Raw genomic sequence first — 23616 nt, 5'->3', positions numbered from 1 at the left:
AAGGCAGTGAGGAAGGTGCAGGCTGGGAGTACCTGCCTCAGATACCACTCTCACATGAGATCTCAGGTGGGAGTATTGTTTCCCAGCCACACCCTCTGACTTGAGACCCCTATATCTCGTGATGGAAGGAACTCTAGATCCACAATCATGATATGAATGTTCAACGTCGCTTTAATGAATAGCCACAATCTCTACAACCCTAATATGCAAATGCTCCTCCATTTACCTAAGGTAGGGAGCAGGAGTTACCGGTGGTGTTCCTCCATACAACTCAAATCGCTGTTGGTCCGCCGACATTTCCTTGAAGTAAACACCGTCCCCTCCTCCGGTCACAGAAGCATTTGACCCAGAACCACCGACGAGACCAAGATGGGTAGCCTCAGTAACAGTCTTCTGCTTCCTCCTATGCAACATGAAGGCCACGATGCCTCCAATAAGCAGCAGCGCGCCCACCGTTCCGCCAACAGCCCCTCCTATAATAGCAGCTCGGTTGCTGTCCTGGCTGGAGTCGGATGTATCCGCAGATGTATCGGCAGTCGTTGTCTCAACTGAAGTCGACGAGTCCGCTGTCGAAGCTGACGTTGTCGCCGACGCCGTAGCAGACGACGTTGTCGACGATGACGCGACCACCTGACCATTAACAACGCGCACGCCCTTTCCCGCCTGGCAGCATTTCCTCGCCGGATCCGCGTTCCCACAACAATATGTCCCGTCGGCGCATTGCGTCACCACGATATCCGTCTGTGCCTGAGTCCTATTCGCGTCCACCTCTAGAAAAGCACCGTTAGCTGCCACCCTGCAACCCACGAGACCTGGTTCCTTACTGATTGAGCTGTCAATACACAGCTTCAGGCATTTCGGCGACTGCCACGTCGGATCGGTGCAGCTCTCGCGCCACAGCACCCTCCCGCTCTCATTCCAGCAGAACCCGTCCCGACACACGTCGCCCGTGTACGTGTTGCAGCACATGCTGTGCCCGTTGCCGTCGCATGGCTTGTACGTGTTCTTCCCGACGTCCGAAGTGCTCGCCCGGTTGGTGCCGTTGGGCAGGTAGCACTGTGCGGAGGCGATCGCGGCCAGGTACGCCAGCCCGAGGATTTCGCGATACATCGTGGGGAGCCGGGAGCCGAATCCCTCGTGGAGTTGAGACACAGTCTTAGATAGTCGAGGGATGGAGAAGGTTTGATCAGAAATGACAGTTCACAAACGCGAAAGACGACAGAAAGTTTTCAAGAAGCGAAAAAAAGGGAGGGGGAAAAAGAAAAGTTGGAATAAGCAAGTTGAAGCATTGATGTGGCTGGATCCCATTTGTTATTCTGCCTGGGTGGCGGGATGCTCAATCGGGGCATGTTTTGCAGCTGGTTTCAACACAGCCCTATCCCCGAAAAAAGAGCTGAAATGAAGGAGTAGCATTGTCTTTGCGCAACTCTTAGCACACGGCACCCTTGCGAAGGATATGCAGTGGCTTGATTGGATCATGAGAACTTCAGACATACTAAGATGCGCATCGGCGACGACTTGTTGCTAGCTTCACCGGCCACTAAACCAGATTGGGCGTGGTCAGGACTCACGATGGAAGGAAGACTGTTTGCCAGACTAAAACCGCGATAGCGCGGATCATCAGACTTCCTTCTGAAGCCACCACGTCTGGGGCCCAAGCTCTGTGCGTATATTTAGCAGCTCCTGATGCGAGTCGAAATGTCACTGAGCCAACACGAGGGGGTGGCAGTGGCTGCGGGAGGCTTTCTAACGTCGGATGGCTGGGAGAAGTAAAGGAGAACTGCGAAAGAAGGGAGGCCTCCTATCAATGAACTGTATTCTGTGATTTTGTGATTCTTTGTTACCAACAACTTGTCTGTGTAAAAGTCATTGTGTCTACTGGAAAGCGTCCTTATTCGCCTCCAAAAACTCCTTCCAGGACGTAGGCTTCAATCCAACACCGCTGACCAGATCCAGACTCTCCTTCAGATCCTTGCCAGCGTAGTACCCGGGCTCCCCGATGAACAAATGGTTCTCCAACATCTCATCAGCCATAGGAGCAGGGAAGAAGCCCTTGTACGTCTCCGCATCAATCTGGACGAAGCGAGCCGTCTTTCTGGTAACCTCCTGGAACTCGGAGACGATGCGCGACGGGGTATAGTAGTCTGCTGCCGCAAGAATCTGCTTCCCGAGGACCGAGTCGCGGTTGCGCATAGCGGCGACAACAAACTTGCCTGGAATATTCGTCACTTGTTAGCTGTCTATTGCACAAAAATCCAGTCTGTCTGAGTACAAAAGCTTACCAACGTCGGACTCAGTGTCGATGAGCGGGAACTTAGCCCCATCACCAACGGGGTACGTCAAGTTGTACACGCCATCCTCGCCCTTGCGGATCATCTGCAGCGCCGTAAAGTTGTTCATGAAGTATCCCGGCAGGACAAAGGTGCTCGGGATGCCCTTGGCGCGGATGTAGCGCTCGACCTCGGCCTTGTCGTCAAAGTGGACGACGTGCTTGAGGCGGCCGTTGGTTGTGTCCGTGACGTGGAGGAGGGACGAGTAGATAAGGTGCTTGACACCAGCCTCCGAAGCGACATCGGCGACGTTCTTGCCGTGGAGCTGCTCCTGAGTGCCGCCGCCCGACATGAAGTCGGGCGTGGTGACGAGGAAGACGGTGTCGGAGCCCTTGATGGCGTCGGCGAGGGACGCCTTGGAGGACATGTCGGCCTAGAATGTTGTTAGGGAGCAGGCCAGGAATAATTCCGGGGAGAACAACATACAGCGACTACGTCAACGCCCTTTGCAGCCAGAGCTTGCGCGACAGGCTTGGAGACATTGCGGGTGACGCCCCTGATTTTGAATTCTTTGGAGAGAAAGGGGTCTGCGAGGACTGCCTTGATGACGGAGCCACCCTGGTTTCCAGTAGCTCCGAAGACGGTGAGAAGCTTCGACATGTTGAGTGATGTTTGAGTTGATGTTCGTGTTTTATGCTGATGTTGGTGAGAGTATTGTGAAATGCTTAAGAACCGCAATAGGTCCAGCACCGTTTAGTTTTATATGCCAATTGCGTGACTGGAAAGATGCATCACTTCGCTTACGAGATATCTCTAGGCCCAGGCAGCAGACGACGGCGTCACGTAAACGCGTTGGCGGAGCGTTAGAAACTCATCGAAGTGGAGGAAAACTGAGTCAAGACCTTCGATGGATGGAATGATGTCTCTAGAACTTGAGCCGATCAATGTGCGTTGTCATAAGTGCAGCGGAGCCAGAAGAATCTTGGCGACGTCTTTGCGGAGTTTGAGCCCGATTGCCACTCATAACTTGAGAGTTAGGTACCTTAGTCTGAGACCGGGCGGGCCGATAAGTTGACGTCGGTGTTCATCGGAGGCCGACATGACCAATGTGCCGCCGGCTTGGACCCACCCAGCTCCGTGTCTGCAACGGCGGCGGGCGGATAGCCTACCGGGCGTCTGTGTGTAATTTGAAATGCATGTCATGTCTTGTTTTGTTGAGAACTCGTCATGAAAATTCAATATCCTCGGTATTTGATATGCTATGGGCATCAGCGAGAGCAAGTCGTGATCTCGTGGATTACACAGAGGCAAAATGTCTCTAGCATCATTCAAGTGCATTCTGAATGAGGGAACGAAACAATAACAAGAAATGTGAATGTCTTGAATTAAACTCAGGTCCGATCGGATCAACAGAAAAGAAACAGCCACACCAAAACACCCACCACCGCCTCATTTGATATACTTTTTAAACTCGCTCTCCGTCCTCAACCACGTCTCCAGATCCTTTAGCCCCGCATACTCCTTCTTCAACTTCGAAATATCAGCCGCGTACCCCACGTCGTGAAACCACTTGAACATCAACCCAAAGTCCTTTACGAGCGTCATGAACAACCACGTCAGCACCTTCCAGCTCCCCGCCGGCCGCCTTCCCGTGGTCCGCTCAAACACGCCCACCATCTGCTCAAACGTCAGCTCATCGCCCGCCAGCGAGATGCCCCGCCCCTTGTACTCCTCCGGCTTCACAAACGCCTGCGCGCCAAAGAAGCCAATGTCCGTCGTCGCGATGAGCTGCAGCGGCTTGCCGCGCAGCGCCATCTCCCACGCGGTGATGAAGACGCGCCCGGGGAAGTTGTCCGTGAAGTTGTCCATGAAGGCGACGGGGCGCAGGATCGCCCACTCCATGTTGGAGCCCTTGGACTTGGCGATGAGGTGCTGCTCGATCTGGTGCTTGTGGATGAAGTGCGGGATGTTGGTCGGGCTGGTGAGCGAGTCCTCGCCGTGCCGGTCCACGGAGGCGTAGACGAAGAAGGAGACGTTGTTGGCGAGCGCAGCGTCCACGAGCGCCTTGCCCTGGCCGAGCTCGCCGCCGCCGCCTTGGTCCATGCCCATCGGGGTCTAGACATCAGTCAGTGAAACAGTATTCTAGACGCGCGGCTATGCTTTGCGCAACTCACCTGGACGCTGAAGACGCCCCAGATTGGGTTCGTCGTGGCCTCCCTTGCCGCCTTGAAGAGCGCCGTCGGGTCAGCCATGTTCCCTTGTACGATCTTGATCTGCTTCGACTTCTTCAGCAGGCGCTGTGCCGAGACGGACTCGGCGTACCGCGTCACGGCCAGGATCTCAAAGTCGGCCTTTTGCCGGAGGAGGTGGTCGATCACGGCGCCGCCCTGCTTGCCGGTGGCACCGCAGATCAACAAAGCTCTCGACATGGCTGCAGAGGGCGAGAGTGCTTAGGTCACACGAAACAATGGGAGGAGGGTGAATCGATTGTGTGATGAGAAGAAACAATGAGGTCTGAATGGTCGCGTGTGATGGCAGAAGGTCTCCGGTGGAATGCTGGAATTAACCTCGGAGTTGCGCTAGCAACACTTGATAAAGAAAGCCTGATGACGCGACAATGTCTCGGACGATGCGCCCCTCGGTGGCGTCGCACCAGGTGGTGCCGATACGATACGGCCTTACCAATCTCGGTGTGCAATTGTCCCGGATGGGCTTGCGGAGCGGAGCGGAGAGAGTTTTGATCAAGCTGCTCTTGTCTTATTTGCGGGCCTGCACCGCCCGGCGTCCGACGGCGGCCGAGCTCACAGCTGCGGGGCGCTTCCGAGGCGGGCTTCCCGCGCGGGAATGCCGCTGCTGCATATGCAGCCACAAAGCTATCCCGACGCCATGAATAGTGGGTGGCAGCGGAGAAACCATTGGAACGAGCCGTAGCTGACCAAATCATGCTGACTCTTCACAATCTCACCGGACCATGATCCAAAAAGCGGACCCCCTTCCGATCCCGTGCGGACTCCAGCGGAGCGGGCCACAGGAAGCATGTCCCCGGCCCCGGAAGCCAATTCCACGACACCCGGCCCGCCAACCGCTCGGACTCGTTGACATCACCAAATGTTTGGACCAAAACCCAGCACACCCCCGTCCCATACCCTCACGCATAAATGTCCCGTCACATCTGGGATGCTTCATTGGTCAGTTCCGCCAAACAGCAGCCAGTTTAGGTTTTAAGCTTTGCGGGACATCAGCGTAAACCGCACCCGTCTAAGTTTAGAATTTCGTTTGATGTCGCACCAGAAATACCAATTCTCCCATCATGCGGGGGACTCCTCACCTTGGGGAGGCAGCCGCCATAGCCGACTCCAACTACATCTCATCGACATTCAGCCTTTCTCTCATCTCCAGCCGACGCAAGCGAAGGGCTCGAGGCAAGCGACAACGCTGGACTGAACACCCAACACCGCCGCAGCCGACACCGTTCTGAAGAAATGAGCAGCACAACCACCAACGGGACCAAGCTCCGCATCGCCGTTGTGGGCGGCGGCATCGCCGGCCTCGCCGCCGCAGCCGTCCTGCGCCAGAAGCACGACGTGGTCGTCTACGACCTCAACGCGCCCGACGCGCCCGAGCGCGGCGCCGGCATCGGGCTCGGGCCCAACGGCAGCAAGATGCTCAAGAAGGCGTTCCAGTTCCGCGCGGATGCCGTGAAGGCGACCGTGTGCGCGGGCACGCGCACGTACGACAAGGAGGGCAACCTGCTGCGCGAGATCACGGGCGTGACGGAGCCGTTCGGCAGCGAGTGGCTGCTGATGCACCGGCAGGACCTCAAGGACGAGCTGGCGAGGCTGGCGACGGGGGACGCGGCGAAGCTGGGCATCTCGGGGCCGCCGGCGCGGGTGGTGCAGGGGGTGCAGGTTACGGAGGTGGATGTGGAGCATGGGAGGGTGACGTTGGGCGGCGGGAAGGTTGTTGAGGCTGATGTTATTGTTGGTGAGATCATCTGTGTTGCGCTTTGTGAGAGTGGGATGAGTGTTGATGAATTTGCAGGGGCTGATGGGATTCACTCCATCGTTCGGGAGGCGATTCTCGGCACCGAGCCGGAGATGATCTCCAGCGGGGCGTCGCTTTACCGGTTCGTGTACCCACTGGACAAGGCGAAGGAGACGCTCGACGGGCTGCCGGAAGCGATCGACCCGCGGACCGGCGGGTTCCTCAACCTCATGACCGCCGACGACGATCTGCACCGCAACATCATCTTCTACCCGTGCCGGAACAACACGATGCTCAACGTCGTCGCGCGGGTGCCGGACTCGATGCTATCCCAGGAGAGCGAGACGTCCTGGAGCGCCGAGGGCAACCGCGAAGAGCTGCTGGACAACTTCCGAGACTTTGCGCCGTGGATGCTGAACCTCATGCGGTGAGTAACTCCCCTAGGTCATGAAACTCGAGCGTGACTGAAGACCGAGTAAAGTACCGTCGACGACGTGAGACTATACAAAGTCAAAGACGCCAACCCGCTGACGCACTACGTCGGCGGCCGCGCCGTCATCATCGGCGACGCAGCGCACCCGATGACGCCGTTCCAGGGCCAGGGCGCGACGCAGGCCATCGAAGACGCGGAGGGTCTGCGGCTGCTCCTGCACGACAACGTGGATGCGAGTAATGTGTATGGAGCCCTGCAGACCTGGGACTCGGTGAGGCGGCCGCGGGCGTCGCAGGTGCAGCAGAACTCGAGGCACGTGACGGACATGTCGGCGCAGGCGCAGCTAGATAGAATGAGGCTGAACTGGACGTACAACGGGATCCATGCGGCGCTGCGGAACAGGTGATGTACCTCAGAGAAGGTGGAAAAGAAAAGTGGCAGAAAAGGGTGGAGGATTCAAGAGGGTGTATCACTTGATAGTTTCTGTGACTGGACTCACAGAGCCCATATGTTGAAAAAAAGACCGGTGCGAGCCTTTAGGGCGGTTACCATAATCAGATGAGGCGAACAGCTGGGTCTGCGGTTGTCCACATCAATTTGACCCGTCTCATGAAATACAAGGTTCGGGGATCAGTCATCTGCATCCGACTTTGAAGTAAGGGTAAGTTCTGTGTAGCGTGCGAAAGCGATCGCACCACGAGCAGGACTGATACACTCCGTTGCGTTGACAGCGTCCGCCCCCCTTTTTTTTCCCCGCTTATGCAAAAACATGAAAAAAAGCCAATTTTACGCTGTGACGCGCATTTCTCTGCATCGCACGCAAAACGCGTCAAAGTCATCACCAACACCTCAATTGCCGTCAATCACTATAGTCCCAGTAGTATTCAAACGTATAACTACACGATAGAGACATAAGGTGTGTATTTCATGCTTCCGTAGCAGTCAATCTACCCATCGAGGCATTGCCAACCCAGCTAGTCACCTCATCCCCATACCATTCGACCAACAAAAGGTCTATTTTCGTCATGAGAGATCAAGATGACATTTGCTGAGGAACAGAAGAAGAGACCTGCTGTATGACTTTATATATCTACTCAGCATACGGTTTGTATGGCTCTGAGTAATATATAAGCATACCAAGGGGCTTGATACGGTTCTTCAGAGCAAATGCTTTGGCAGTCAACAGGATTAATGACTCTCCTGATAGCTCAGCTTGTTCACGATATTGAGCAAGAGTCTACTGCTGTATAGATTGTGCCCTGTTACTTACAGTTTGCCGCTGGTCAGTACATGTCCGTGGTTTATTATATCAGATACATCGAGAAAGACGCCGGGCGACGACGACGATACAATGGCGCCCAGAATATCGAATCTACAGCTATCGACGATCGCGATGATACTGCCATTCGAAGACCAAAAGACCCACGAGCTGGCAAGTATCGTTGGCTGTACCGAACGAACGATTCGACGACATAGATCACGACGTAATATCACTGGCGAAGTGCAGAGATATAAGAGGTGCCGCCAGAGTCGACAAAAGATGGAAATATGGCATCGTACAGAGCTTCTTGAACTACTGCAGTACCGCAGCGATCTATCTCTTGAAGAGATGCAAGATTTCCTATTTGAAGCCTTCGAGATCCAGATCAGTCGTTCTGCAATCAGTCGACAGTTAAACTCAGCTGGCTGGACGAACAAGAAGTCCAAGATTATTGCTGCTCAGCGAAGTGACGAACTACGATACGAGTACTTGTACCGTATACGACGATATCGCCCCGACCAGCTGGTATTCGTCGACGAATCCGGCGTCAATAAGGATACTGGGATACGGAGGACTGGATGGGCGCCGAAAGGGCTTGCTGCGTTTCGAACTGCAGAGATTGATCGGTTTCAGAACTCTCGCGTACAGATCCTGCCAGCCCTCACGTTGAGCGGTATCCTACACTTGACTACGTATTATGGTACGACTGACGGCGATGGGTTCTTTCGTTGGCTACAGGAGTGCCTTATCCCGAAATGTGGGCGTTTTCCAGAGCCAAACTCTGTCATCGTTATGGATAACCTCTCCTGCCATCGTATACCTGAAATCGAGGGTTTATGCCGGGTATCAGGTGTCCATCTCGAGTTTCTGCCTCCGTATTCACCAGACTTCAACCCCATCGAAGAGTACTTCGGCGATCTAAAGCGATACATCAGGAAGACGTATTCGAAGTGGAACAACGATGAGAATGACACTCGGGATTTCATGGAATATCTACGTGACTGCGCTATGGAGATTGGGTATCGTCTACCCCAGATCGAGGGCCATTTCCGCCATTCGTTCGTCAACTTTGATGGGACAGAGCATATATTTGACGATATCGAACTATAAAAGGGAGGATTTGCTGCCAATATTGAACATCAGCAAGCAATCCAAATTTTCATCGTGCGTTCGCGCGCAATAGATCTTAATCGTGTCGTCATATGATGGTCAATCATCAAATCCATGATTGTAGCCAACAAGATTGCCAAAAGGTTAGCCACAAGCGCACCAGAACACAAAAAATATACCGTCGTCCATTGTTTTCGTCGGTAGCTACGTATACATATCAATTTTGCCTGTATAACGGCTGAAACGCGTTGTTGATGCTTGTGACGATGATTTGTGATGATGACACGTCATCACGATCAGAGACTTCAACCATAGTCAGAGACTTCAACTGCCCCTAACCAGTATCGGGATGGACCGAAGTGTATTGTTTGCAGATCCAAAATAACAGTAATTCTATTGCTTTTATACGTATAGAGCGGCAGTGTTGAATCTACGGCTATGGGTAGACTTTTCCGTGGTTGAACACGTCATGCAAAAAAATCGCGCATACAGTCAAACTTCACACCACTCTTGCTGTATCACTCTTCTTCGTTATCCTCCTCCGAGTAATACGTCTCTGTTGACGACGTATCACTCGAGATTTCAATCTGATTGTCCTCATCGCCTTGCTCGATTTCGTCTTGTTCGATCTGTAACTGCGTGGGCAGCATCTGCGACGCTGACAGCAGTGGTGACGAAACGAAACCAAAGAGTTCCGAAACGCCTACAAAGTTAGCCATATTCGACAGTAAACAGCTCTATATACACTCACCACGTCGACCAACTTCAACTGGCGTACCACGGATCTCTTGCTCGATGGATTGACGTGGCACTAGGGCGTCGATATGTCGGGATGACCCCAACTCGCCTGAAACTAGCGCCGCAGAGTTTTCAACTGGCGCCGCCGCCGTCCCTCCTGGCAATCCAGCGTATATTCTTGTATAAACATCTCCTTCTGACTCTCGATGGTTTGAATGAAGTTCAGAGTGAGATACCACGTCGGAGAGGGCGTCAGACTGCCCTCCGTAGTAGGCGCTGTTGTCTATGAAGGATTTGATCGAGTTCCTGACATCTTCGGTAAGATCTTGAGTAAAACCCTGTTCAGTAAACCAAATATCTGGTAACTTGCGAATTGCCCGCAAGCTACTGTCTACTGATCGCAGTTTCTGTAGCTTCTTTCTGAACCCTTCGTCGACGTTATATCGCTTGCCGCGGACGGATATAAACCACTTGATGAAGCTGGCCACTTGATCTAGAGCTTTTCGAGGCGAATCCGGTACCACTGGCGAGGACGAACGAATCGGGAGTGCGATACTTGGTTGACGAGTGCTTGGAAGGTTCAATGGCGGAAGAGTTGGCAACGAATACTGTGAGATGTTCGCATATGGCCAATATGCCGGCGGCGGCGGCGCCGGCGGCGGCAGCTGTACGTATGGGTTAGGATATTGAAGATGACGATCTGGCGCCCCCGCGTTGCCGTATATATTGACGATGGCGTTGCTGTTGGCGTTGGTTAGGCCAGATCTTGACCCTGATGATGGAAGTGCGGCATTTTCAGCCTTCTCTTCCGTCATCACTGTCGTCTCCTGGTTATCATCAACCTCCACGATATTCTTACTTCTCTTGCCCTGGCGTTTCTGATCCTCTATAAACTGGTCGTGAAGAATCTCACCAAGCAGTTCTTTAGGTGGTTCCATATTGTCAACGCCAGCCTGTCCAGTCATAATAGCCTTCGCCCACTTCTCTATATGGTGAGATTTGATCTTGTAGTGCTTCTGGCCTAGTATATAGCACCAGTTGAACTTCTCGTCGCCCGAACTATTCTTACATCTCTGGTACTCTGGGCAGATGTGCGTACGGAGAAGTTGTCTGTGCATACCCTCCTTCCGACGCTCGACGTTTGCAGGATCGTTAGCCTCACGATCGATCGCCTCTTGCATGCCGGCTGAAACGCCTGCTCGGCCACCTTTTCGAGGCGTTCGTACGCCAGTCACTATACCACCAGAGATTGGTACGGCGCTGTATTGCCACTTGACGGTGAGGTGGACTTCACCCCTCTCTTCAGCTTGTTCAAGAGAGGGGACAATATCAACCCATGGAATACTTGGCCAAGTGACCCCTCCAGTAGACGGATAGACCCGAGTGAAGATTGGTGTTGGTTTAGATGCGTTGGTGGGCTTCCTCCAAGCAACGACAACAGCGATATTGGCCTTCTTCACAATATACGAGTGAGCCACTTCTGCCTCAAGTTGGGCGCCGCTGTCTGCCTCCCAGTCTCTACTATTCGCATCTAATACAGGAGCAATACTGAATCTGTTATACGCGATGCTCTCGATGGTTAGATCGAGAACAGGTAAACCGTTACCCTTGAGCGCTGGGCCACGGGTAACCTGGATTTGTAGCAGAGTTGGTTCCTCGTTACCCATATCGTCCTCCTCTTCAAATACATCGTGGAACGACATAAACGTATCATCAGCGCTATGGCGAGGGGCCGTAGGCGTATCGTCCGCAAATCGAGTGGTTTGACGAGGGGTTGGGTTAACTGGGGTCGAGTCTGGTCGAAACGGTGGCATCGACGAAGGCAGAGTACTTCGGAGCCGGATCGTATGCGGCGGATCCTTCTTTCGCTTCCTCTGCGTTGTCGTTGCTTTTTGGCGAGAGGACGCTTTTGGAGCTCTTCGTGATGACGGAGGGGCTATAAGTACACGCTTTCTTCGCGATGTAGACTCAGCCGCCACCAAATCATTAGTCTCGGGTCCAGCCTCGGCGACGATAACCTCCTCGGCGGCCTCCTCGGCGGCCTCTTCGGCGGCGGCAGCCCGGCGAGCCCTCTCGGCGGGCGTAACGATCCTGATCGACGGCGAGGCAGAGCGTTGAGGAGGATCTCTGGCGGCGTCCTGTGCCAGTTGTTGTATACGTCGTTGTTTCCGCGTACCGTTGGCGATGGGTGACGGACGATGCCCAGAAGGGTCATCATCCGCCTGCCGAGCCGCGCGGCGGCGTTTAGGAGGCATCACGATGCCCTCAGATAATGAGATTCAATAGAAATAGATCAATTGAAGCCATCAGAATAGGTCAATTGCCGTACTACGAATATCTACGTGGCGTTGGGCAAATTTTCATGTATATACAGGGATTATGCGTGCGTAATTTCGGCAAAAAGGGGGGGCGGACGCTGTCAACGCAACGGAGTGTACTCCGCTTCTCCACTTCATTGTGCATCATTATCCTGTCATCGGCGACTCTCTGGAGCATCTTCATCAGCAACACATCACTAAACGGTAATCGTGAAGCGGATGGCTCGGGCAGTTGAAAGAAACGCAGGGCATTGAAAAGAAAGACGCATGGAAGCGTTTACACACTTGATGAATTACCGCATAATCTTTTATTTCCCCTTTCCTCCCCGTAGTCGAGACTCAAACCAACAATGCCAGCCCTACGATCCCCAAGACTCCAGTCCGCCTTGCGGCAGCGCATCCCTAGGCCTGTCCAGTACGCCCCCCGGCGAACGTATGCAGCTAACGAGCCCCCACGGGACACCCGGTCATATCACGGCGGGGACCAGCCTCCCCCGGCCGGGTCGGCCGACCAAAAAGTCCCCACTCGACCGGATAAGGTCAGGAACCGGTAAGTCGCAGAACTTTTCTTCCCCCTCCCGTCCCGTGTTTCTTCCATCCCCGGCCCGCCCGACACCAATTGACACGTCCGCCGCACTTTTAGAGGCACAGTCTACGCAATTACCGGCGTGGCCATCACCCTCGGGGCCTTCTTCACATTCCTCGTCGGCTCCCCGGACCGCGCAGCCACCCTCGCAGACTCCTCAACCCGCTCCGGCGGAGGAGCCCTCCTATCAGGCCCTCTGAGCGAAAAGGAAGGTGCCGAGAAAGACCTCGAGGCCACCACGGGCCGCCATCCCAACCATGGAGGACGCGGTTCGCCGGCCTGAGGAGCGACGCTAGCGACCGAGCTCGGTAGAAGGAGGAGAGGGAGCAGGAGGTGGATGCCTGTAGTCTAGATATTCAAATGGACGTAGATGCCATGTTCATCTGAGTTGGAGTCTTTGTCGGATGCCATCCGTGCGTGCCGCGGGGTCCCCACCCGAGATATCGGGGTCGTTCTCGCTTCGCGGCTCCTTAGCTCTTCAACCTTAAACAACAATGCCATGTTTGCCAAGCGCAATACGCCGTATATGAAGATGCAACAGTCCCCTCTTTCCCGCTGCACCTCCAAATCGTCCCTGAAGCTAATAATGCGGGGAAAATCTGGGGTTTGAAGGAACAGCCCGCAGCGGGACGTCGGATCTCTCCTCCTCCCCCCCTGTGCCGTCGCTCTCGCTTTCGCTTTCGGCTTGCGATAACCGGCGACATTCTATCAGACTTCACTCATCTTCAACACTTGCTTTTATCGGCTCTCCGTAGAAACTCACATATATCAAGCTCACGTCTTTCAATTTGGTCTCATTCATTGTTAGCTTTCATCTGATCTCATCTCATCCCACAACCACCACTCAAAGCTCCATCCACACTCAACCCGGGCCAAATTCACCCTCAACCTCGCAACCTCTCGGAAGTAAACAACACAAAATGTCTGTAGATTACACCTCCAAAACAGTCGCCATAACAGGCGGCGCCGCCGGCCTTGGCCTCGCCCTCACAAACGCCTTCCTCGCCGCCAACGCCACCGTTCTCGCCCTCGACATCTCCCCGGCCGCCCTGGAGTCCCTCCCCGCCGCCGTCCCGGAAGCCCACCGCGCCCGCGTGCACCCCATCAAATGCGACGTCACCTCCCCGGCCTCCGTCGCCGAGGCCTTCTCCACCTACCTCTCCGCGGACCCCTCCCGCCGCCTGGACGTGCTCATCAACAACGCCGGCATCTCCGACAAGATGCACCCCACCGGTGACTGCGACATGGCCATGTGGGAGAAGAACATCCCCGTCAACATGACGGGGCCCTTCGTCACCAGCCAGGCGGCGATCCAGCAGTTCCTCAAGCAGGACGCGCGCGAGGGCGGGCAGAGGGGCGTGATTCTGAATGTAATTAGTGCGGCAGGTCTCAACGGTGCGAGAGCAGGTAGGTCATCAACCCCTGAATCCAAACAAATCCCAAGTACCATGAAAAAAAGGACGAGAAACAAGAATGGATAAAACTCACAAACACTAACAACGCAAAAGGCGTCGCATACACAGCCTCCAAACATGGAACCGTAGGCCTCACCCGCAGCACCGCAGCCTTCTACGGGCCCAAGGGCATCCGCTGCCTCGCCATCATGCCCGGGCCCATGCAGACCAACATGGCGCGCAACGAGAACCACATTGCCGACTTCCACAAGGAAGGCTTGGCTGTCGGTATGTACATTGACTCTCGTGTGAAGATGAGTTGAGGAAATGAGAGGAAGACGCTAACAATGCCAAAGTTGTGTCGACGTTCAACACGGTCCATGGTGACCCTGCGAAGCAAGGATGGAACTTTGGATGGTCGCCATTGGAACAGGTCGCCAAGACCGTGCTGGTTTTGTGTTCAGATGGGATGAATACCATCAACGGCGCATTGGTGCCGACTGACATGGGATGGACGACGGTATGATGCGAGCCAATCAATGTATTTGTATAAATCCAAGAGAAGATGTGAGAAAGCAAGTCAAATACTACCGCGTACGCTCGATCAAGGTCATGAAAATATATCACTTATTCGCAGTAACAACTTGATGAGTTTATGTGAAGGAACAAGTGAATTCTGATACTACATAATTATTACCAAGGAAACACGTCATTAAGCTCTCATCGTACCACCTCCCTTCTCATCCGGGTATAAGCCTTTTCGTTTGCCGTTACTCATGATGCAATCTCCATGACAAAAGAAAAAGGTCTATCTCAGTCCCTCTAGTAGCCACTAACAACGGCAGGGTTATGGCTGCCGAGAGTGTGCACGGTACCGTTCAGGTCGCCGCCAAGATTGCCGTTGACAGCACCGTTCTGAGAGGGCAGACCGTGCTTCTTGCGCTCGACGCGAGGGGCCTCGGGGATGTCGGTGGACTTGTTGGCCTTGCCGATAGAGAAGACCGGGCTCTCCCAACGCTCTCCCTTGCGGGCAAGCTCCTTGTACTCGGTAGCCTTGGTGCTGATGCCTCCAGGAAGGTTGATGTTGGGGAAGATGGACTCCTCCTTGGTGATGGCGACGTTGACCTTCTTGTCTGCGACAGCCTCCTCGGCCTTCTGCTTGCCCTGGAGGGTACGCTTCTGGATAGCGGTGACGTAACGGTTGTAGATGTTGGGGGTTCTCTCGGGATCAGAGCGAGCCTCGTCCAGAGCGCGGTCAGCCTCCTGCTTGACCTGGAAGAGAAGAGCATCCAATTGGGTGGCCTGGTCCTTGATGGCCTGCTCGACAGCCTTCTGCAGCGCAGGGCGAAGGACCTTCAGCATGATGGGCTTGACGATGCTGAAGAGAAGCTTGTGGTTGGACTTCTTCAGCTTGATGCTCATGTGCTTGATATCCACATCGACCTTGTCAATCTTGAAGAAGTTCTGCTTGTCCTTCTTGTCGGCAGAGGACAGCTTCATCTTGAAAGAAAAGCCGTCGCCGGCGAGAAGGATGTCTGCAACACCAGTGTCGGTGATGGAGGGGAATCCCTGCTTGCGCTTAACGTGGTAGGCGACATCGCGAAGATCAAGCTGAATGCCAGCAACCTTCACTTCAAAGGACTGCTTGTGCTTGTTGGCGATCTTCTTTCGGCCCCAGAGGAAGTAGTTCTCGCTGTTAATCTCCAAGACATTGGGCATGAAGTTGTCAGACTCGAGGACAAGGTTCTCGATGACGGCGTCGAACTGAGGGTCGCTGTACTCAATGCGGGGAACGGGGATGTAGGCGACGTTCTCGAAGATGGAGGGGATGATGACCTCAGACAAATCCTTGAGAAGGTGAGGCTTGAAAGTGGGCTTGCCGTTCTCATCGTTACCCAGATCAGTGAAAAGCTTCTGAACAGACTCGGCGAAGCGCTTGTTCTGGGGATCCTGGTCGAACTGATCGGCCAAGAACTTGATCTCATCCAGAACGCGGTCGGTGTGGGCGCGGTACTTCTCGCGCAGGAGGTAGCGACCATGGTCGTACAGGTGGTTCCACTCCTGGTTGGAATCGTCGTCCAGGATGTAGCCCTGCTCCAGAAGGCAGCGACGGACGTAGCGGTCCATGGCCTTGAACCAGTCCTTCAACTCACGATCCTGATCGGCATCGCGGTAAATCTGGTTGATGGACTCGAAGAGGTCGTCAGTGGAGGTGCCGTTGGCGAAGCGCTCAATAAGAGTCTTGAGGTCAGCCTCGGCCTGAGCGAGACCAGCACGGGCGTCCTTGACAGTACCACTTCCGCCCTGTGCAAGTGATCGCGAGTGTCCGGCATACTCCTCGGCAAGGTTGAGGAGGGTCTCGATGGCCTGAGAGTAGTCGGGGTGCTGCTGGCATTCGAGCACCATCTTCTTCAGGCGCCAGATGGTCTGGTCCTTGCGCTCCTGGGGCATCTTCTTGTTGAAGTAATCCTTGGTGCGGCGCTTGTACTCCTCGTTACGCTGGCGAGCCTTCTCCTTGGTCTCCTCGTCCACGTTCTCATCGTACTTCTTCTGGAGGACGTCACGAGCAGCGTTGATGCCACCCTGGGCGTTGACACCCGAGTTGGTGCCCTGCGCCTGGTCACGGGCAGCAGTAGCGGCCAGGTCCTGGGGGTTCTGGGAGCCCTGGGGATGAGCCGACTGCGTACCGGCGTTGATGATCTCGCGAGCATCATCAGCGGGCGAGCCTTTGTAGATACCCTGAGCCTGCTTCTTGAAGTTGTCCTTGGAGAAGTCGGGGGCATCGTGCCATGTGTTGTCCTCGGCGGGACGATCCATCTGGTCCAAGGCCTCACCCGAAGGCCGGACACGCTGGGCGGCCTCGGTGGCGGCATCACCAGCCATGTCGCGAAGGAGGACACTGGCATCCTTGACTGTGGACAATTAGCATAAATATGTGCAATGGCAGGGAGGATGGAACTTACGCAGCTTGCGGAACTGGCCATTGGTGATCAACAGGGTGCCAAGGGTGCGCAGACCCTGGACGGCCTTGTCGCCATGCTGCTGAGCCACCTCCTTGTTGATGGGGGCACCGGGAACATCGACAGCCTTGGGGTCGAATTCTTGTGTCTGCCAAATGAAGTCTTGGAGCAGGTTGCCCTGGTTCTTGGACAGCAAAAGGTACTTGGCTTGCTGGATAACATCGCGCGTGTCGGCGATTAGCGCCTTGCCCTCGGGGGAAAGCTTCTCGGACGGGCTGGACAGGGCCTTGGAGGCCAGGAAGCTGTTGAGAGCAACATCGATTTGGTCATTCTGTCGCGGGGATCACGTCAGTGTCATGCAACTCTGCAGGGTGTAAAACAAGGTTGGGGCCAGGGATCAGCCCAGCGGAGACGCGTGGGCCAAGAGATGCCGGCAGTGACGTACCGAGGGAACCTTGCCAGCCTGGAAAGCGGAGACGATGCCGTAGAGCTGGAGCTTGCGGTTGACATCGGCCTCCTTCTGCTTGAGGTCGGTCGGTTTGTTAACGTTTGCTGACATGATTGGGTATCGTAGCTATCGCAAAAAACTGATTCGACGGTCTTCGGGGTATAATAATTATTGGTATGGTAGTAGGTTCAAAAAAGGGAGGAACAAAAGCGGCGTAGTTGTTGTGGTATTGTTGTCGTTTGAGGGGGGATGGGGTATCACAGAGTGGTTGGGTATAATTGGAATCGTGAGGCTGATGTTCCTGTACCAAAGGAAAAAAACAGCGACAGGTATTGATGAGAGGGAGAAAATATCAGAAAGAAGAGAGTGGAAGCTTTGGGAGGTTGAGTGACGGGAGGTGTTTATAGGTTTGGATTGGGTTGGAGCAGGTTGCGTGCCCAGGCGCAAAGCAGGCTCATTTGCGTCAGAAGCGAATTTGGAGCTAGCAATTGGCAGGGAGGCCAGGCGAGGCGAGGCGAGACGAAGGCGCGTGGCAGCAGACGGGACGGTTTCGCAGCAAATTTGGAAGGAAAGGGGGGCCCCAAGGTCCTGGTTAGGTAAGGCCTAAAAGTGTCCAGTGCAGGTGCATCACCGATTGCCATTCGGAGCTTGGTCCTGTCTGCTGTCCTGTCCAGTCTGCCCCTTCCCTTCGAATGTGTGCGTGTGTCAGTGTCAGTGCCAGTGTCTATCCATCACAGCGGACTGGGGGCAATTGGGGGCTGGATCTGGATCTGGATGGACCCGACCTGCCCGGTCCACCGCCGTCCCAGCCAGTCCAGTCAATTCGTCCAGTGTGTGAGTTTCTGTTCGTTTCCTGCCTTGCCTGCCTGCCTCCTTCCTCGTGGTGCAACTGCGACGGTGACGTTGGTGAAGAAGGAAGGGGGTAGGGAATGTTGATGCAGTACGTCATCGGTTGAATTGGCAGGTACCTGTGCAGCGGTACCTTCCGCGCCAGTGCACCACATAAAAAAATTTCAGACGACGATGTGCAGGCCGGGCAGGAGCATCGCAGCTGGACCGCACCTGCCCTGTTTGCTTGCTTGTTGTGCCTTAGCTCCTGCCACCCGCCGCCCGGGGTCGACACTGGTCTGTTCCAGCTGGCATTGCACTGGCATTTCTCCCCGACTATCTTAGCGCCGCTGTAAGTTGGGGAGATTCGCACCCATTAGTGGTCCCACCGCCCGCTTCGCAGCAACGACTTCCTTCGCACCCATCGCTGCGACGTGCTGACATCGTCGTCGTCGACAGCTCACAACTCACAGCTCACAGCTTACCCTGCTCGAAAGCGCTAAGGATGGGAGGTAGGAGACACTGGCTGTCTTGAGAGAAGCCCGTAATCGAAACGTGGTCTAGATTTCTGCTGCTAACCCGTAGCACCGATCCCTTCGCTGGTGCATCTGCCGATGTGCCAATTTCATTGCGCTCGGACGGTTGCTTTTGCTTCTCAGACAACCGTTTCCCAACCTCCCTCGTGATGAATTCCTGTCGCACTGCAGACATCAGACCACCGGACAGAGTTTGGCTCGAGGGAAGCTTCCAATTCCAACGGCCTCATCTTTTCAAACCTTGGGACCCCTTTGTGCTAGAAGTAGGTAGGTAGAGAGGAAGCTGCCTTTCGGCCATCTCCATTCGGAGGTGTCTGTCCGGGTCGTCTTGTCTCTCGAGGTCCAATGCCAATGAAGAATCAGGTCCTGGTGCTTGGCGCACTCCCATTGATCCCCTTGTGGTCCATGCTGCCAGCTGAAAAAGCACCATCAAGGCAATTGGAGGGCGACATGTTGAGACGACTCGGTGATGTGCGCCAGGATCTGGATCCAATGCAGATGCAGCAGAAGGGCGGCACGGCGGCAGGTGGTGTGGATGGCCAGGGGGCCTGTTAGAGAACAAGACACCGCCCTCACATCCACCTCAATCGAGTCCAGTCCAGTCTGTGGAATTGTCGTCTGTTGCCGTCGCGCAGGTGCATCGTGCATCTTGCGCGTCTGGCATTAAGGAAGCACCAGCGAGGTACAAAGGCACATGGTGATTGCCATGTTTCGGAATCGGCGACGGCTGCTGTGATGCGCGTCTCCTGTGGCGTGTTTCGACCATGTCGTCATGTCAACCGCCGCACATTCGGGGCACGCGACGGGTATCATACTATCATTTCACGAATGCGAGAGGAAGGTGCAGATTCTAGAGGCAGCCACGACACCACACGGGATGCCATCTTGCCTACTCCGTCGCGCACCTCCCCTGCCTGACTCTTGCCTCTTGACCTCAACCTCGAAGGGAAGGAAGGAAGCACGGTAGGAGGCAAGGGCAACCCAAAAAAAGACGGCAAGAACGAGGAAACAGAGACATGTTTCTGCCTCCCGCCGTCGTTTAGCTAACCACTCCAAGATATCCGTTCGTAACTTTGTACCAGACGTCTCTCGTTCCCCCAACGCCTCACCACTTATTTCCTCCGCATTCCCATCCTTCCCGCTCGGCGTAACCACAATCACCATCACCACCACCACTGCGCCTTTTGCCAGCTTTTTCTTGCAGAGCACAACGCCCCCGGCCACTCGCACAATCGATGGCGTCGCTTCTGGCACGTCTCGCTGCATTTGCACGTCCATCGACAAGCATCTGCCCCATCCCCGGCCCACGATCCATCCGTCCATTCACGACCCATGGATCGCCGCAGCATTCGGAGGAAAAAGCTGCAAATGCCTGCATGGCCCTGGCAAGCGCCGCACCCAAATACAAATCCAACCCAAACCCACGCCGCGCCGGGCTCTGCATTGGCAGATTGGCACATTGGCAGCGGCATCACAGCCGTTCATGGGTCCCAAGATGAACGATCACCTCCCTTTCAGTCACTCTATTGCTGTCAATTGCTCCTAATTCGTCACCAAGTGGATGCCACTACGCGATTGACACGTAACCTTCCAGTCCGGCCCTGTCCTAATCGCCGCTGGCCCAACGCAGCACCGGCCTGTCTCGCCCCTTTCCTGTATGCGCATTGCAAATTGTTGTTTCCCTCTACTTTTTTTCTGCCCAAGACGTTGGCGCCAAATCGCGATCGTCCACCACACAACAACACACCACCACGCGATAGCTTCTCTGCGCGATCCATGACGTCAAGCTACAATCACTAGCGCGTGCTATGCACCTCACGGATATCTCAGCTTGCTCTGACGCCATCCGCTGTGCAACATCAAGCCACTGCATCACCAGCCATCGATCAATTTCAATTGCTTGTCGCATTTCCAAGTATTGCGCATCCATGGCCATGGACTTTCTCTCGGCTTCCCAACCAGCCACGGGTCAATGTCAATAGCACCAGCCAGCCCTGTGCTGATTGACCGGCCCGGACGGTGCCATCCAAGTCAATCCCCATCATTATCTCCCTTTCGGCCCCCATCCATCCCGCGGCTGAGAATCTGCCGCTCAGAATCCCATGAACGCTCAAGGGTTCCTTGGCAAGCACAGCACAATTGCTACCATGTTCCCCGGACCAATATCTCCTTTCGGTCATCCGCAGAGATCTAGCCGCAACCCCTGTCCCCGTCGTTGGCCGCCGTATCCTCGCCGCGACTTTCCCGCGAAGCGTCTGATTGGAGCGTTTCGTTTCCTATTTCACCATTTTCAGCCATGATTACCGCGTCGTCTGTACATATTCATTGGATTCAATGGGAAACTTTTGAACTGCTGTCTATTCACAGCCATGGCAAGTGGTCGCATCTACCAAAGAAATACACCGCCTGTTGAATAGGTTTTTCCATCTCATTCCGAAGCATTCCAAAATTTTCTTCGTGTTGCTTCCTATGCCCTGTCCGAAACAGTGTACAAGCGGCGCCTTTAAACTTCCAACTTGGTCATGATCCGCTCCAACAATCCCTTTTTTGGCTCGGGAATTCGAGCCTCGTTTATATCAAAGTGCGTCGAACTGAAGAGATGAGAATCGGGGCAACTATGGATCTTGCCAAAGTCAAGTTTGGGAAAGGGCATGACACCAGAATAGCCCCACCTCCCCATGTAACGAAACGGCCCAAGCACCTCGTTGAGGGGGCGAAATCTTTCGTCGTGGATGCCCCCAATCGCAACCACCAAGTCCGTGATATGGCCAAACCAGGAACTCGGGAAGGCTAATGCGTCCTCCCACCCCATGACGGCCTTGATCTTGCCATCCTCATCTACAAGGATATTGCCCTCGTCCAGGTTGAGGTTGTGCACGCAGATTTCCTGCGCTTCTTCCTCCCGTATTCTCTCAAAAAAGTCTCGATAGTTGAAACCTTGCTTTCCAAGTCGGCGTTCGAGCTCAATCTTCAGGGCATATTTGTTGTCTTCCTCTCTGTCATGGTATGCGACGGAGAACAGCTCGTCAAAGTAGTGTTCGAAGGTTCGAAATGGTCCGCGTTTCGTCACCAGTTTGGACTTCAGCCTGGCGACATCAAACCGCTGGTCCATGAATCTTCCCTTCTTGAAGACCGCATTCACATCACCCCGTTCTATGTCGAGGCCGCCTATGAACTTTCCAAGCTCAGGAACCTCACCACACTTGCGGCCTGAGTCAAGAAAGCTGTCGTACAGGTCCTGAAGCTCGATGTCAGTTCTCCTCTTCTCCTCAGGCCCGTATACTGGGTACGGCCGGGCTACGGGCTGGAGGCCGTGCAGCCCCGATTGGCAGGTACAGTAGTCCTGGTCGATGCACTTGCGCAGCACGAAGCCCTCAACGGGCTCCATCACGAGCCACTCGAGCCGCAGCTCGTTCTGCCCCGTGGGGTCGTACACAAACACCCGCGGCACCTTGCCCGTCCGGCGGACCCAGCACATGGCGGCGATCTCGTGGTCCAGCCGCGAGTCGAAGTCCTTTTCCGAGTCGTCAGTCTCGTACAGCGGCGCCGAGAAGCGCAGGATGACCTTCTCCGGCACCTCGGCCCGCTCGCCCGGCATGATGTAGAAGCGGACGAGGAAGTAGACGTTAGTGAAGCCCGTGCCGAGCAGCTTGACGCTCTTCACGCGCGGGAATTTGAAGAGCTTCTTGGTGGCGTACCAGTCCAGCATCTTCTTGACGTCGCGCGGCCCTGGGACCTTGTCCGGGTTCCAGCGCGCGTAGTACCACCCGCCTTGTTCCTTGGGCTTCTGCTCGATGAGGAGGCGGCTCTTCCAGAGGGTCTTCAGGTGCTTGTGCTTGTGGTCCCTGATGTATTTGAGGAGGCTTTCCGGGTCGTCTTTCGTGTAGTGGGGACAGAGGGGGATGCGGACTGGCATTTCGAGACTGGTGTAGTACGGACTGTGGGGGATGGAGGAGACATCTGGGAGAGTTGGTGTGGCGCGGCTGGAGGATGCCATCTTGGTTTGAGTAGAGGAAGTTTTGACGAGGATGGTGAAGTTTTTTACTCGTCGAAGAGGCTAATGCAATTGAGGATGTCGTTTGACTTTGTTTGTATAAGATATGCTTGTTTCTGAATGTTTTCGAATCTGGTTCATCACCATCCTGAGCCGCGATTATTATACCACTCTCTGACGAGGTGTCTACGATGTCAAACAATCGGTCTTGTTCTGTGTTTCCTCTCATTGTTCATCTCAGACTCTAAGCGCTGAGTTGGCGTCAGGAAAGACCTGTCAATGAAACTGTGTTTCTTCAAAGGACAAATTCAAAGGACAGATTATTCACAATTTCTCCGTCCATTAACAAGGCAAGTTTCTATGATTACATTACTACAAAGGATTGTTCAGCGTTTCATTTAGGGAGATGACGAACTTTGACAGACTGGCGAGTGCAAGACAAGTAGTCCTTTTGTCTGGTGTCTGGTGAAATGTTGTTTTAGACAAAGCTGCCGTGTTGAATAACTTTCCTCGTCGAGATTGTGCTTAGCCATTGAGGGTTCTCGGTGTTATGCCTCGGCGAAATGTCGAGGAAGCTTCACAGCCCATCCACTTGGAGCTCACACCTGGAGGAAATAACGACATGGGCACTTCAGCCAATGTTCTATTCAGGAAGACAATGGCAATGTGCGAGTCTTGACGGCCTTCAAGCAGGTACTAATCGACTACGATACGGAGACTCTCCAGCTTTCTCTAAGTTTACCTAAGCTTCAGCAT

At 54.5% G+C, this 23616-nt stretch overlaps 8 protein-coding genes across 8 annotated transcripts; 3 read left to right on the top strand and 5 right to left on the bottom strand.

Moving 5' to 3' along the window:
- Nucleotides 1-222: 222 nt before the first annotated feature.
- On the bottom strand, nt 223-1110 carry CGCS363_v001676 (uncharacterized protein; the record flags this gene model as incomplete). Its single annotated transcript, XM_036633525.1, has 2 exons — nt 223-770; nt 825-1110. 2 exons carry the CDS (start codon nt 1108-1110, stop codon nt 223-225), a joined length of 834 nt encoding a protein of 277 aa, XP_036502566.1.
- A 765-nt stretch (nt 1111-1875) lies between these two features.
- Nucleotides 1876-2930, bottom strand: NMRAL1-4 (NmrA-like family domain-containing protein 1; the record flags this gene model as incomplete). The annotated part of the gene is made up of 3 exons (XM_036633524.1): nt 1876-2213; nt 2283-2703; nt 2757-2930. 3 exons carry the CDS (start codon nt 2928-2930, stop codon nt 1876-1878), a joined length of 933 nt encoding a protein of 310 aa, XP_036502569.1.
- A 789-nt stretch (nt 2931-3719) lies between these two features.
- On the bottom strand, nt 3720-4699 carry CGCS363_v001674 (NmrA-like family domain-containing protein; the record flags this gene model as incomplete). The annotated part of the gene is made up of 2 exons (XM_036633523.1): nt 3720-4385; nt 4445-4699. 2 exons carry the CDS (start codon nt 4697-4699, stop codon nt 3720-3722), a joined length of 921 nt encoding a protein of 306 aa, XP_036502568.1.
- A 1053-nt stretch (nt 4700-5752) lies between these two features.
- nahG-2 (Salicylate hydroxylase) lies at nt 5753-7093 on the top strand (the record flags this gene model as incomplete). The annotated part of the gene is made up of 3 exons (XM_036633522.1): nt 5753-6254; nt 6312-6681; nt 6736-7093. The coding sequence occupies 3 exons, from the start codon at nt 5753-5755 to the stop codon at nt 7091-7093; spliced, it is 1230 nt and encodes a 409-aa protein (XP_036502563.1).
- Nucleotides 7094-8227: 1134 nt separating this feature from the next.
- CGCS363_v001672 (uncharacterized protein) lies at nt 8228-9058 on the top strand (the record flags this gene model as incomplete). The annotated part of the gene is made up of 1 exon (XM_036633521.1): nt 8228-9058. The coding sequence occupies one exon, from the start codon at nt 8228-8230 to the stop codon at nt 9056-9058; it is 831 nt and encodes a 276-aa protein (XP_036502562.1).
- A 4562-nt stretch (nt 9059-13620) lies between these two features.
- CGCS363_v001671 (3-beta-hydroxycholanate 3-dehydrogenase (NAD(+)) 2) lies at nt 13621-14620 on the top strand (the record flags this gene model as incomplete). Its single annotated transcript, XM_036633520.1, has 3 exons — nt 13621-14107; nt 14209-14382; nt 14451-14620. The coding sequence occupies 3 exons, from the start codon at nt 13621-13623 to the stop codon at nt 14618-14620; spliced, it is 831 nt and encodes a 276-aa protein (XP_036502565.1).
- Nucleotides 14621-14916: 296 nt separating this feature from the next.
- On the bottom strand, nt 14917-17613 carry CGCS363_v001670 (Uncharacterized protein; the record flags this gene model as incomplete). The annotated part of the gene is made up of 3 exons (XM_036633519.1): nt 14917-17006; nt 17058-17385; nt 17500-17613. The coding sequence occupies 3 exons, from the start codon at nt 17611-17613 to the stop codon at nt 14917-14919; spliced, it is 2532 nt and encodes an 843-aa protein (XP_036502564.1).
- A 3756-nt stretch (nt 17614-21369) lies between these two features.
- Nucleotides 21370-22863, bottom strand: CGCS363_v001669 (uncharacterized protein; the record flags this gene model as incomplete). The annotated part of the gene is made up of 1 exon (XM_036633518.1): nt 21370-22863. One exon carries the CDS (start codon nt 22861-22863, stop codon nt 21370-21372), a length of 1494 nt encoding a protein of 497 aa, XP_036501549.1.
- Nucleotides 22864-23616: the final 753 nt, after the last annotated feature.

This window comes from Colletotrichum siamense (genome assembly GCF_013390195.1).
Source record: "Colletotrichum siamense strain Cg363 chromosome Unknown KSG_Cg363_contig01, whole genome shotgun sequence".
NCBI lineage: Eukaryota > Fungi > Ascomycota > Sordariomycetes > Glomerellales > Glomerellaceae > Colletotrichum > Colletotrichum siamense.
This window is presented reverse-complemented; position numbering and strand designations above follow the sequence as displayed.